This window comes from Coregonus lavaretus (assembly GCF_964263955.1).
Source record: "Coregonus lavaretus genome assembly, contig: HAP1_SCAFFOLD_480, whole genome shotgun sequence".
NCBI classification, from domain to species: domain Eukaryota; kingdom Metazoa; phylum Chordata; class Actinopteri; order Salmoniformes; family Salmonidae; genus Coregonus; species Coregonus lavaretus.
In genome coordinates, this window is record NW_028163195.1 from 358,715 (window position 1) to 372,825 (window position 14,111).

At 48.8% G+C, this 14,111-nt stretch overlaps 1 protein-coding gene across 1 annotated transcript; it reads left to right on the forward strand.

Moving 5' to 3' along the window:
- Window positions 1-5,527: 5,527 nt before the first annotated feature.
- On the forward strand, window positions 5,528-14,054 carry LOC311118394 (double-strand-break repair protein rad21 homolog A-like; the record flags this gene model as incomplete). The annotated part of the gene is made up of 7 exons (XM_084193195.1): window positions 5,528-6,134; window positions 6,865-7,054; window positions 7,753-7,882; window positions 8,203-8,302; window positions 8,621-8,727; window positions 13,537-13,731; window positions 13,929-14,054. Coding segments are annotated over exons 2-7 (802 nt in total), but the record flags the coding sequence as incomplete, so codon positions are not given.
- Window positions 14,055-14,111: the final 57 nt, after the last annotated feature.

Below are 14,111 nucleotides of genomic sequence, written 5' to 3' on the forward strand. Positions count from 1 at the left end.
GCCTTGCTCAAGGGCACATTTACGTCATTTAGCAGACGCTCTAGTCCAGAGCGACTCACAAATTGATGCATTCACCCTATAGCCAGTGGGATAACCACTTTACAATTTTTAGGATTACTTTATCCTATCCCAGGTATTCCTTAAAGAGGTGGGGTTTCAAATGTCTCCGGAAGGTGGTGAGCGACTCCGCTGTGTGTGGGGGGGGGGGGGGGGGGGGGGGGTAGAAGGATTACTTTATCCTATCCCAGGTATTCCTTAAAGAGGAATACCCTCCAAAGATTTTCTATGGTGTTGAGATCTGGAGACTGGCTAGGCCACTCCAGGACCTTGAAATGCTTCTTACGAAGCCACTCCTTCGTTGCCCGGGTGGTGTGTTTGGGATCATTGTCATGCTGAAAGACCCAGCCACGTTTCATCTTCAATGCCCTTGCTGATGAAAGGAGGTTTTCACTCAAAATCTCACGATACCTGGCCCCATTCATTCTTTCCTTTACACGGATCAGTCGTCCTGGTCCCTTTGCACAAAAACAGCCCCAAAGCATGATGTTTCCACCCCCATGCTTCACAGTAGGTATGGTGTTCTTTGGATGCAACTCAGCATTCTTTGTCCTCCAAACACGACGAGTTGAGTTTTTACCAAAAAAGTTATATTTTGGTTTCATCTGGCCATATGACATTCTCCCAATCCTCTTCTGGATCATCCAAATGCATTCTAGCAAACTTCAGACGGGCCTGGACATGTTCTGGCTTAAGCAGGGGGACACGTCTGGCACTGCAGGATTTGAGTCCCTGGCGGCGTAGTGTGTTACTGATGGTAGGCTTTGTTACTTTGGTCCCAGCTCTCTGCAGGTCATTCACTAGGTCCCCCCGTGTGGTTCTTGGATTTTTGCTCACCGTTCTTGTGATAATTTTGACCCCACAGGGTGAGATCTTGCGTGGAGCCCCAGATCGAGGGAGATTATCAGTGGTCTTGTATGTCTTCCATTTCCTAATAATTGCTCCCACAGTTGATTTCTTCAAACCAAGCTGCTTACCTATTGCTGATTCAGTCTTCCCATCCTGGTGCAGGTCTACAATTTTGTTTCTGGTGTCCTTTGACAGCTCTTTGGTCTTGGCCATAGTGGAGTTTGGAGTGTGACTTTGAGGTTGTGGACAGGTGTCTTTTTATACTGATAACAAGTTCAAACAGGTGCCATTAATACAGGTAACGAGTGGAGGACAGAGGAGCCTCTTAAAGAAGAAGTTACAGGTCTGTGAGAGCCAGAAATCTTGCTTGTTTGTAGGTGACCAAATACTTATTTTCCACCATCATTTGCAAATAAATTCATTAAAAATCCTACAATGGGATTTTCTGGATTTTTGTTTTGTTTTCATTTTGTCTGTCATAGTTGACGTGTACCTATGATGAAAATTACAGGCCTCTCTCATCTTTTTAAGTGGGAGAACTTGCACAATTGGTGGCTGACTAAATACTTCCCCACTGTACTACACTGACACTCCAACAAACACACACACACACACTACATACGCTCACACACACATGCATATTGACGCCACATACACACACACATCGACACACTTTCACACTCTCACAAGCTGCTGCTAGTCTGTTCATTATCTATCCTGATTGCCTAGTCACTTTTACACCTACCATGAGGGGAAAAAAGTATTTCAAATCAAATCAAATCAAATTTTATTGGCCACATGCGCCGAATACAACAGGTGTAGACATTACAGTGAAATGCTTACTTACAAGCCCTTAACCAACAATGCATTAATTTTTCAATAAAAAATTTAAAATAAAACAACAACAAAAAAGTGTTGAGAAAAAAATAGCAGAAGTAAAATAAAATAACAGTAGGGAGGCTATATATACAGGGGGGTACCGGTGCAAATCCAATGTGCGGGGGCACCGGCTAGTTGAGGTAGTTGAGGTAATATGTACATGTGGGTAGAGTTAAAGTGACTATGCATAAATAATTAACAGAGTAGCAGCAGCGTAAAAAGATGGGGTGGGGGTGGGGGTGGGGGGACAGTGCAAATAGTTTGGGTAGCCATGATTAGCTGTTCAGGAGTCTTATGGCTTGGGGGTAGAAGCTGTTGAGAAGTCTTGCCGTGCGGTAGCAGAGAGAACAGTCTATGACTAGGGTAGCTGTAGTCTTTGACAAATTTGAGGGCCTTCCTCTGACACCGCCTGGTATAGAGGTCCTGGATGGCAGGAAGCTTGGCCCCAGTGATGTACTGGGCCGTACGCACTACCTTCTGTAGTGCCTTGCGGTTGGAGGCCGAGCAGTTGCCATACCAGGTGGTGATGCAACCAGTCAGGATGCTCTCGATGGTGCAGCTGTAGTATTTTTTGAGGATCTGAGGACCCATGCCAAATCTTTTCAGTCTCCTAAGGGGGAATAGGCTTTGTTGTGCCCTCTTCACGACTGTCTTGGTGTGTTTGGACCATGATAGTTCGTTGGTGATGTGGACACCAAGGAACTTGACGCTCTCAACCTGTTCCACTACAGCCCTGTCGATGAGAATGGGGGCGTGCTCAGTCCTCTTTTTTTTCCTGTAGTCCACAATCATCTCCTTTGTCTTGGTCACGTTGAGGGAGAGGTTGTTGATCCCCTGCTGATTTTGTACGTTTGCCCACTGACAAAGAAATGATCAGTCTATAAGTTTAATGGTAGGTTTATTTGAACAGTGAGAGACAGAATAACAACACAAAATCCAGAAAAACGCATGTCAAAAATGTTATAAATTGATTTGCATTTTAATGAGGGAAATAAGTATTTGACCCCTCTGCAAAACATTACTTAGTACTTGGTGGCAAAACCCTTGTTGGCAATCACAGAGGTCAGACGTTTCTTGTAGTTGGCCACTAGGTTTTCACACATCTCAGGAGGGATTTTGTCCCACTCCTCTTTGCAGATCTTCTCCAAGTCATTAAGGTTTCGAGGCTGACGTTTGGCAACTCGAACCTTCAGCTCCCTCCACAGATTTTCTATGAGATTAAGGTCTGGAGACTGGCTAGGCCACTCCAGGACCTTAATGTGCTTCTTCTTGAGCCACTCCTTTGTTGCCTTGGCCGTGTGTTTTGGGTCATTGTCATGCTAGAATACCCATCCACAACCCATGTTCAATGCCCTGGCTGAGGGAAGGAGGTTCTCACCCAAGATTTACGGTACATGGCCCCGTCCATCGTCCCTTTGATGCGGTGAAGTTGTCCTGTCACCTTAGCAGAAAAACACCCCCAAAGCATAATGTTTCCACCTCCATGTTTGACGGTGGGGATGGTGTTCTTGGGGTCATAGGCAGCATTCCTCCTCCTCCAAACACAGCGATGCCAAAGAGCTCAATTTTGGTCTCATCTGACCACAACACTTTCACCACGTTCTCCTCTGAATCATTCAGATGTTCATTGGCAAACCTGTATATGTGCTTTCTTGAGCAGGGGGACCTTGCGGGCGCTGCAGGATTTCAGTCCTTCACGGCGTAGTGTGTTACCAATTGTTTTCTTGGTGACTATGGTCCCAGCTGCCTTGAGATCATTGACAAGATCCTCCCGTGTAGTTCTGGGCTGATTCATCACCGTTCTCATGATCATTGCAACTCCATGAGGTGAGATCTTGCATGGAGCCCCAGGCCGAGGGAGATTGACAGTTATTTTGTGTTTCTTCCATTTGCGAATAATCGCACCAACTGTTGTCACCTTCTCACCAAGCTGCTTGGCGATGGTCTTGTAGCCCATTCCAGCCTTGTGTAGGTCTACAATCTTGTCCCTGACATCCTTGGAGAGCTCTTTGGTTTTGGCCATGGTGGAGAGTTTGGAATCTGATTGATTGATTGCTTCTGTGGACAGGTGTCTTTTATACAGGTAACAAACTGAGATTAGCAGCACTCCCTTTAAGAGTGTGCTCCTAATCTCAGCTCATTACCTGTATAAAAGACACCTGGGAGCCAGAAATCTTTCTGATTGAGAGGGGGTCAAATACTTATTTCCCTCATTAAAATGCAAATCAATTTATAACATTTTTGACATGCGTTTTTCTGGATTTTTTTGTTGTTATTCTGTCTCTCACTGTTCAAATAAACCTACCATTAAAAATATAGACTGATCATTTCTTTGTCAGCGGGCAAACGTACAAAATCAGCAGGGGATCAAATACTTTTTTTCCTCACTGTAGCTAGTTGTTCATCTTACCTCAATTACCTCGTACCCCTGCACAGTGACTCGGTCCTCCTTGTATATAGCCTCATCACTACCTCGTACCCCTGCACAGTGACTCGATCCTCCTTGTATATAGCCTCATCACTACCTCGTACCCCTGCACAGTGACTCGGTCCTCCTTGTATATAGCCTCATCACTACCTCGTACCCCTGCACAGTGACTCGGTCCTCCTTGTATATAGCCTCATCACTACCTCGTACCCCTGCACAGTGACTCGGTCCTCCTTGTATATAGCCTCATCACTACCTCGTACCCCTGCACAGTGACTCTGTCCTCTTTGTATATAGCCTCATCACTACCTCGTACCCCTGCACAGTGACTCGGTCCTCCTTGTATATAGCCTCATCACTACCTCGTACCCCTGCACAGTGACTTGGTCCTCCTTGTATATAGCCTCATCACTACCTCGTACCCCTGCACAGTGACTCGGTCCTCCTTGTATATAGCCTCATCACTACCTCGTACCCCTGCACAGTGACTCGGTCCTCCTTGTATATAGCCTCATCACTACCTCGTACCCCTGCACAGTGACTCGGTCCTCCTTGTATATAGCCTCATCACTACCTCGTACCCCTGCACAGTGACTCGGTCCTCCTTGTATATAGCCTCATCACTACCTCGTACCCCTGCACAGTGACTCGGTCCTCCTTGTATATAGCCTCATTATTGTTATTTTTATTATTGTGTTACTATTACCTTTTTAGCTTAACGTTTTTACATTTTAATTCTGCATTGTTGGGGAAGGGCTTGTACATAAGCATTTCACGGTATAACTGTTGTATTAGGAGCATGTGACAAATCAAAATGTATTCGATTTGACTTTTGCCCGTTCACGTCAGGGGCCATAGCACATTTTAAAGTGTGTCTCTGGAGCAAAGCGTCTCACCCTTCTCTATCTTTCACACACATACATTTTAGTCAGTTATCCAGAGCAATTTACAGTAGTTAGTGCATACATTTTCCTACATTTACAAAAAAATGTTTTAGTCATTTAGCAGACGCTCTTATCCAGAGAGACTTACAGTTAGTAAGTGCATAATTCTTTTTTTTTTCAGACTGGCCCCCTGTGGGAATCGAACCCACAACCCTGGCGTTGCAAGCGCCATGCTCTACCAACTGAGCAACACACACACACACTTGTATTAATCAGATTACATATTTTCAATTGCAATAATCGAATTTAAACAACATCTCGCCCGCTATCATTGGTCAACGCATATGCATTGCCATTTGCAGCTGGCTGTCAACACGAACAGACTCCTCCCTTTGTAATGTTCTGTCTGTGAACGTCCTGCTGATTTTAAAAGGACACTGAGCGGTCTGTGAACGTCCTGCTGGTTTTAAAAGGACACTGAGCGGTCTGTGAACGTCCTGCTGGTTTTAAAAGGACACTGAGCGGTCTGTGAACGTCCTGCTGATTTTAAAAGGACACTGAGCGGTCTGTGAACGTCCTGCTGGTTTTAAAAGGACACTGAGCGGTCTGTGAACGTCCTGCTGGTTTTAAAAGGACACTGAGCGGTCTGTGAACGTCCTGCTGGTTTTAAAAGGACACTGAGCGGTCTGTGAACGTCCTGCTGATTTTAAAAGGACACTGAGCGGTCTGTGAACGTCCTGCTGGTTTTAAAAGGACACTGAGCGGTCTGTGAACGTCCTGCTGGTTTTAAAAGGACACTGAGCGGTCTGTGAACGTCCTGCTGGTTTTAAAAGGACACTGAGCGGTCTGTGAACGTCCTGCTGGTTTTAAAAGGACACTGAGCGGTCTGTGAACGTCCTGCTGGTTTTAAAAGGACACTGAGCGGGAGGAAGGCTACTGGCGCCATCTTGACTCTTTTCATGAGTACAACAGGAAGAGAATCGCTGGGAGGAGTTGCATAATCATTGATATTTATTTAGAAAGGGGGGGTAAAATCGGTAAGTTAAATATATAATACTTTATTTAAAAATTGATTTGTGAGTTTTGTGGTGGGAAATTAGAGTGCACGCCGATGCTTTCTGTGCCGGGGCCCTCCTACTTGCTAACCGCTAGCGGGAAAAAAAAAAGTATTTGCAGTTTTGCACAGTCGCTAGTTAGCTACAATAGCTGTTAGCGTGAAATGATGCATTCCCGTTTATGATACATTAGGATTATGCATCATCATGCTTCTCTTCTTATTTCGTTTACGTTGATATATTTTCCAAAATTGTAGCTAGGATTTCAAGCTAGCTAACTAGCTCTCTTGCTAACTAAACAGCTAATGTGAGCTAACATGTTAGCAAGCTAGCCTAGCCTTGTTTAATCAAAGCCCCAAGTGGTTGATTTCTCGGACAACGTTTAGTTCGCAAGTCCACCAGTACTTGAACATGAGCTACTAACTATATGAATCATCTAATTTCAACCAGTACAGTAATTAGCTAACTAAGTCATTTATTAGATTGTAATGCGGAGATTTCTGATGTATTGGTCTCCAATCATCCAAAAAGTCAAGTCTGCTCTCCAATTCAAAGCTACACACTTCATTTGTTGATATTAGCTAACGTTACAACTACCGTCTTATTTTGCATGGCGAATTTTCTTCCCAATAGCTTATCTACCTACACATTTGAAAAAGTTTATATTTCACATGTCATCTTATAGCTTTATATACTGCTTTCTCTCTTCCAGGTGCTCTTACCCCCGGTTTTTCAAGAGCTAGCAACCAACCGGGGCAATGTTCTACGCCCACTTCGTGCTGTCCAAACGTGGGCCTCTGGCCAAGATCTGGCTAGCGGCCCACTGGGACAAGAAGCTGACCAAGGCTCATGTGTTTGAATGCAACCTGGAGAGCAGCGTGGAGAGCATCATCTGCCCCAAGGTAAGGGAAACCTGGCTAACAGATATCATGAGGGCCCGTGTAGCTCAGTTGGTAGAGTATGGCGTTTGCAACGCCAGGGTTGTGGGTTCGTTTCCCACGGGGGGGGGGGGGCAGTATGAAAAATGTATGCACTCACTAACTGTAAGTCGCTCTGGATAAGAGCGTCTGCTAAATGACTAAAATGTAAATGTATGTCTCTTGTTGAATGTCAATCAAAATGTCCCCACTGATAGTGTCCAGTCTTGAGAAGTCAGTCTCATCCCTTGGCCGTTCATTAGACATCACATTGGCCATTGTAGATCTTATGGAGTTCCTGCTTAGACCAATCTAATAGTTTCAGATCTACGAGTGGAAGAAGTCAACAAGGGTCTAATGCTGTAACTAGGTAGTGAGCAGATTAGAACCAGGCCGATTGACTTCGACTGCATGCATCATGTTACCTTGCTAGTGACAGCAGCCACTGGATGAAGCTTGTGGTCGACTGTTCAACAGCTGATGTAATGTTACCTAATGAAGTCTCTCCCCTGATGTGATCCATGGGTCCTGTTCAGGAGGGCACAATGTTTACGGAACGTTCAATTGGAAAGTATATTTTGTAGACCGGAAATGATTCTGTCAGATAGAATAGGGAATCCTATAGTATCTATTCATTCTATTTCAACCACACTGAATACACCCGTGGTTCTGTCTCCCCGCAGGTGAAGATGGCGCTGAGGACCTCGGGTCACCTCCTGCTGGGCGTGGTGAGGATCTACAACAGGAAGGCCAAGTACCTCCTGGCTGACTGTAACGAAGCCTTCATCAAGATCAAGATGGCTTTCAGACCAGGTATGTAGCTCGGGTCTTATGGGACTAGGAATAGACTTGGAAGAGATCAGGAGTGTGAGCGGCTGAGCGCGCCATTGAAAAGCAGGTCCAGTAATATGCCATTTTAGCAGGCGCTTTTATCCAAAGCGACTTACAGTCATGTGTGCATACATTTTTACGTATGGGTGGTCCCGGAGATTGAACCCACTACCCTGGCGTTACAAGCGCCGTGCTCTACCAATTGAGCTACAGAGGACCACAGTGTGTGTGTGTGTGTGTGTGATCCCAGCCTTACTAATTGTTGATGTATTTGCTCACCACTCTGTCTGGGTGTCCTCCAGGTGTGGTGGATTTACCTGAGGAGAACAGAGAGGCGGCCTACAACGCTATCACCCTACCTGAGGACTTCCATGACTTTGACCAACCCTTACCTGACCTTGAGTAAGTCCTAAATAAAGATAATATATATTGTCTATGGAGGACTTTCCCTCCCAGGTACAACCTTACACAGCCCTCCCAGGAAGAGAACTGTTGGAGGACTTTCCCTCCCAGTACAACCCTACACAGCCCTCCCAGGAAGAGAACTGTTGCTATTGTAACAGGCAGCTAATGACTATACAAACCAGTATTCTCCTCGTTTAGGAGACCCCGTCCCTTCCAACCAAATACAGATTCTACTCGGCTGCCTGGCATAAGGAGCAGTGGTATGCAGCGATAACGAACTGAATTTAAACACTAACACCACCTCTGTTTCCACAGTGACATAGATGTGGCCCAGCAGTTCACCCTGAACCAGAGCAGAGTGGAGGAGATCACTATGAGAGAGGAGGTGGGGAACCTCAGCCTCATGCAGGACAATGACTTTGGTAAGGAGCTGTCAGTCAATATTACTGTGTTTTGTTAGACATGCTCCGGTACTTTGGCGACCAAGAAAGTGTATATATATATATATATATATATTATTTTTTAAACCTCCCGCTTTGGGCTGGATGTGTCAATGTGTAGTTTATACATGCAGAATCTATGAGCAGAATTACTCATACCTCAATTAGCTGTGAAATCCCTAGTTTGAAAGCGACTGTTAAAAGAAAAGAAAAAAACTGTACCGTGCCACATTTTCCCTACATTTCCCCCCCACGTGGGCGAGCCCCCTTGCAATTTGAGTTCTAGCCAATGAGCTTCAGCCCCTCACATTTGAGTGACAGCTAGCAAGAGGTCTGCCAGCGTTATTCGGGTGGGGGGGGCCCAACGGCTCAGTGGACACAGCAGAGAGAGAGCAATGACGTGGTGCACAGATCTGCACATTTGTGGGGGGATCGCTTTTGGCTTGTGAGTGCTACTTTCAGAACTACTGGCTGAAAAGTATACAAAGTACCAGAGAATCTCTTTAACTGGGTTATGGATTAGCACTGTGTATGCTACAGCAGCAGCAAGTTCATAATACAGAATATTGTATTTCCCCTGTAAAAACTAACTCTGTTGTGAATGCAGATCTAACTCTGTTGTGAATGCAGATCTGAATCTGTCATACATTTGGGGAATGCTAACTAGATTACTTAGCTGGAGACATATTCTCATAATTCTAGCTAGATTACTTAGATGCAGACATATTGTCATAAATATGACCTTGCATCACATTACCACATCTCTTTCCATTTCCATCCCATCTTAACAACCCTCTGTGTCCCTCCCTCCCATCTTAACAACCCTCTGTGTCCCTCCCTCCCTCCCATCTAACAACCCTCTGTGTCCCTCCCTCCCATCTTAACAACCCTCTGTGTCCCTCCCTCCATCCCATCTAACAACCCTCTGTGTCCCTCCCTCCCATCTTAACAACCCTCTGTGTCCCTCTCTCCCATCTAACAACCCTCTGTGTCCCTCCCTCCCATCTTAACAACCCTCTGTGTCCCTCCCTCCCTCCCATCTTAACAACCCTCTGTGTCCCTCCCTCCCTCCCATCTTAACAACCCTCTGTGTCCCTCCCTCCCTCCCATCTTAACAACCCTCTGTGTCCCTCCCTCCCATCCTAACAACCCTCTGTGTCCCTCCCTCCCTCCCTCCCATCTTAACAACCCTCTGTGTCCCTCCCATCTAACAACCCTCTGTGTCCCTCCATCCCATCTTAACAACCCTCTGTGTCCCTCCCTCCCTCCCATCTAACAACCCTCTGTGTCCCTCCCTCCCTCCCATCTAACAACCCTCTGTGTCCCTCCCTCCCTCCCATCTAACAACCCTCTGTGTCCCTCCCTCCCTCCTTAACAACCCTCTGTGTCCCTCCCATCTAACAACCCTCTGTGTCCCTCCATCCCATCTTAACAACCCTCTGTGTCCCTCCCTCCCTCCCATCTAACAACCCTCTGTGTCCCTCCCTCCCTCCCATCTAACAACCCTCTGTGTCCCTCCCTCCCATCTAACAACCCTCTGTGTCCCTCCCTCCCTCCCATCTAACAACCCTCTGTGTCCCTCCCTCCCTCCCATCTTAACAACCCTCTGTGTCCCTCCCTCCCATCTTAACAACCCTCTGTGTCCCTCCCTCCCATCTTAACAACCCTCTGTGTCCCTCCCTCCCTCCCATCTAACAACCCTCTGTGTCCCTCCCTCCCTCCCATCTAACAACCCTCTGTGTCCCTCCCTCCCTCCCATCTAACAACCCTCTGTGTCCCTCCCTCCCTCCCATCTTAACAACCCTCTGTGTCCCTCCCTCCCATCTAACAACCCTCTGTGTCCCTCCCTCCCTCCCATCTAACAACCCTCTGTGTCCCTCCCTCCCTCCCATCTTAACAACCCTCTGTGTCCCTCCCTCCCATCTAACAACCCTCTGTGTCCCTCCCTCCCTCCCATCTTAACAACCCTCTGTGTCCCTCCCTCCCTCCCATCTAACAACCCTCTGTGTCCCTCCCTCCCTCCCATCTAACAACCCTCTGTGTCCCTCCCTCCCTCCCACCTAACAACCCTCTGTGTCCCTCCCTCCCTCCCATCTAACAACCCTCTGTGTCCCTCCCTCCCTCCCATCTTAACAACCCTCTGTGTCCCTCCCTCCCTCCCATCTAACAACCCTCTGTGTCCCTCCCTCCCATCTAACAACCCTCTGTGTCCCTCCCTCCCATCTTAAACAACCCTCTGTGTCCCTCCCTCCCTCCCATCTTAACCAACCCTCTGTGTCCCTCCCTCCCTCCCATCTTAACCAACCCTCTGTGTCCCTCCCTCCCTCCCATCTTAACAACCCTCTGTGTCCCTCCCTCCCTCCCATCTTAACAACCCTCTGTGTCCCTCCCTCCCTCCCATCTTAACAACCCTCTGTGTCCCTCCCTCCCTCCCATCTTAACAACCCTCTGTGTCCCTCCCTCCCTCCCATCTTAACAACCCTCTGTGTCCCTCCCTCCCTCCCATCTTAACAACCCTCTGTGTCCCTCCCTCCCTCCCTCCCATCTTAACAACCCTCTGTGTCCCTCCCTCCCATCTAACAACCCTCTGTGTCCCTCCCTCCCATCTAACAACCCTCTGTGTCCCTCCCTCCCTCCCATCTTAACAACCCTCTGTGTCCCTCCCATCTAACAACCCTCTGTGTCCCTCCCTCCCATCTTAACAACCCTCTGTGTCCCTCCCTCCCATCTAACAACCCTCTGTGTCCCTCCCTCCCTCCCTCCCATCTAACAACCCTCTGTGTCCCTCCCTCCCATCTAACAACCCTCTGTGTCCCTCCCTCCCTCCCATCTAACAACCCTCTGTGTCCCTCCCTCCCTCCCATCTAACAACCCTCTGTGTCCCTCCCTCCCTCCCATCTAACAACCCTCTGTGTCCCTCCCTCCCTCCCATCTAACAACCCTCTGTGTCCCTCCCTCCCTCCCATCTAACAACCCTCTGTGTCCCTCCCTCCCTCCCATCTTAACAACCCTCTGTGTCCCTCCCTCCCTCCCATCTTAACAACCCTCTGTGTCCCTCCCTCCCATCTAACAACCCTCTGTGTCCCTCCCTCCCATCTTAACAACCCTCTGTGTCCCTCCCTCCCTCCCATCTTAACAACCCTCTGTGTCCCTCCCTCCCTCCCATCTTAACAACCCTCTGTGTCCCTCCATCCCATCTAACAACCCTCTGTGTCCCTCCCTCCCATCTAACAACCCTCTGTGTCCCTCCCTCCCTCCCATCTAACAACCCTCTGTGTCCCTCCCTCCCTCCCATCTAACAACCCTCTGTGTCCCTCCCTCCCTCCCATCTAACAACCCTCTGTGTCCCTCCCTCCCTCCCATCTAACAACCCTCTGTGTCCCTCCCTCCCTCCCATCTAACAACCCTCTGTGTCCCTCCCTCCCTCCCATCTAACAACCCTCTGTGTCCCTCCCTCCCTCCCATCTAACAACCCTCTGTGTCCCTCCCTCCCTCCCATCTTAACAACCCTCTGTGTCCCTCCCTCCCTCCCATCTTAACAACCCTCTGTGTCCCTCCCTCCCATCTTAACAACCCTCTGTGTCCCTCCCTCCCATCTAACAACCCTCTGTGTCCCTCCCTCCCATCTTAACAACCCTCTGTGTCCCTCCCTCCCTCCCATCTTAACAACCCTCTGTGTCCCTCCCTCTCATCTTAACAACCCTCTGTGTCCCTCCCATCTTAACAACCCTCTGTGTCCCTCCCTCCCTCCCATCTTAACAACCCTCTGTGTCCCTCCCTCCCTCCCATCTAACAACCCTCTGTGTCCCTCCCTCCCTCCCATCTTAACAACCCTCTGTGTCCCTCCCTCTCATCTTAACAACCCTCTGTGTCCCTCCCTCCCTCCCATCTTAACAACCCTCTGTGTCCCTCCCTCTCATCTTAACAACCCTCTGTGTCCCTCCCTCCCTCCCATCTTAACAACCCTCTGTGTCCCTCCCTCCCATCTAACAACCCTCTGTGTCCCTCCCTCTCATCTTAACAACCCTCTGTGTCCCTCCCTCCCATCTTAACAACCCTCTGTGTCCCTCCCTCCCATCTTAACAACCCTCTGTGTCCCTCCCTCTCATCTTAACAACCCTCTGTGTCCCTCCATCCCATCTAACAACCCTCTGTGTCCCTCCCTCCCATCTTAACAACCCTCTGTGTCCCTCCCTCCCTCCCATCTTAACAACCCTCTGTGTCCCTCCCTCCCATCTAACAACCCTCTGTGTCCCTCCCTCCCTCCCATCTAACAACCCTCTGTGTCCCTCCCTCCCTCCCATCTTAACAACCCTCTGTGTCCCTCCCTCCCATCTAACAACCCTCTGTGTCCCTCCCTCCCATCTAACAACCCTCTGTGTCCCTCCCTCCCTCCCATCTAACAACCCTCTGTGTCCCTCCCTCCCTCCCATCTTAACAACCCTCTGTGTCCCTCCCTCCCATCTAACAACCCTCTGTGTCCCTCCCTCCCTCCCATCTAACAACCCTCTGTGTCCCTCCCTCCCTCCCATCTTAACAACCCTCTGTGTCCCTCCCTCCCATCTAACAACCCTCTGTGTCCCTCCCTCCCATCTAACAACCCTCTGTGTCCCTCCCTCCCTCCCATCTAACAACCCTCTGTGTCCCTCCCTCCCTCCCATCTTAACAACCCTCTGTGTCCCTCCCTCCCATCTAACAACCCTCTGTGTCCCTCCCTCCCTCCCATCTAACAACCCTCTGTGTCCCTCCCTCCCTCCCATCTTAACAACCCTCTGTGTCCCTCCCTCCCAGCTGACTTTGGCATGGATGACCGTGAGATGATGAGGGTAGAGGGAGGCTTTGAGGAGGACATCATCCATGGAGCGACAGCCTCTAATCTGCTGCTGGAGGCGGAGCCTGGGCCTGCTCACCTGCCGGACAAGTCCAACCACCTAGAGTACGACGACTTTGGAGACACCATGGAGAACAACGAAGGAGGGATGCTGGGTAGGTGGGGGGGATGCTGGGAAACCGCCCCCATAGTGTTGACCGTCTCTGTGCTCTAAAGCTTTGTGTTTGTGTGAAAGACTAATACAGTACTATTCTAAAGTCAGACTAATGGGATGACGGCAGTCCAATGTTTATCATCCCACCCCAAAATGTTTTGTCGCGGAGCCTGAACCGTGTTTCTCTTGTTTGTCCAGTGGATAAACTGCTGTCCCAGGAGGATGGAGGTGGTATCTTTGACGACCCTCCAGCCATCACAGAGAGTGTGATGGCACCCCCAGACCATGGCGATGATGAGGACGACTTTGACAACCTACAGTCACGTACGTTCTTTACCTAGACCAACTTCCTCATTTACATCTGTTGATCTCTCTCTCTCT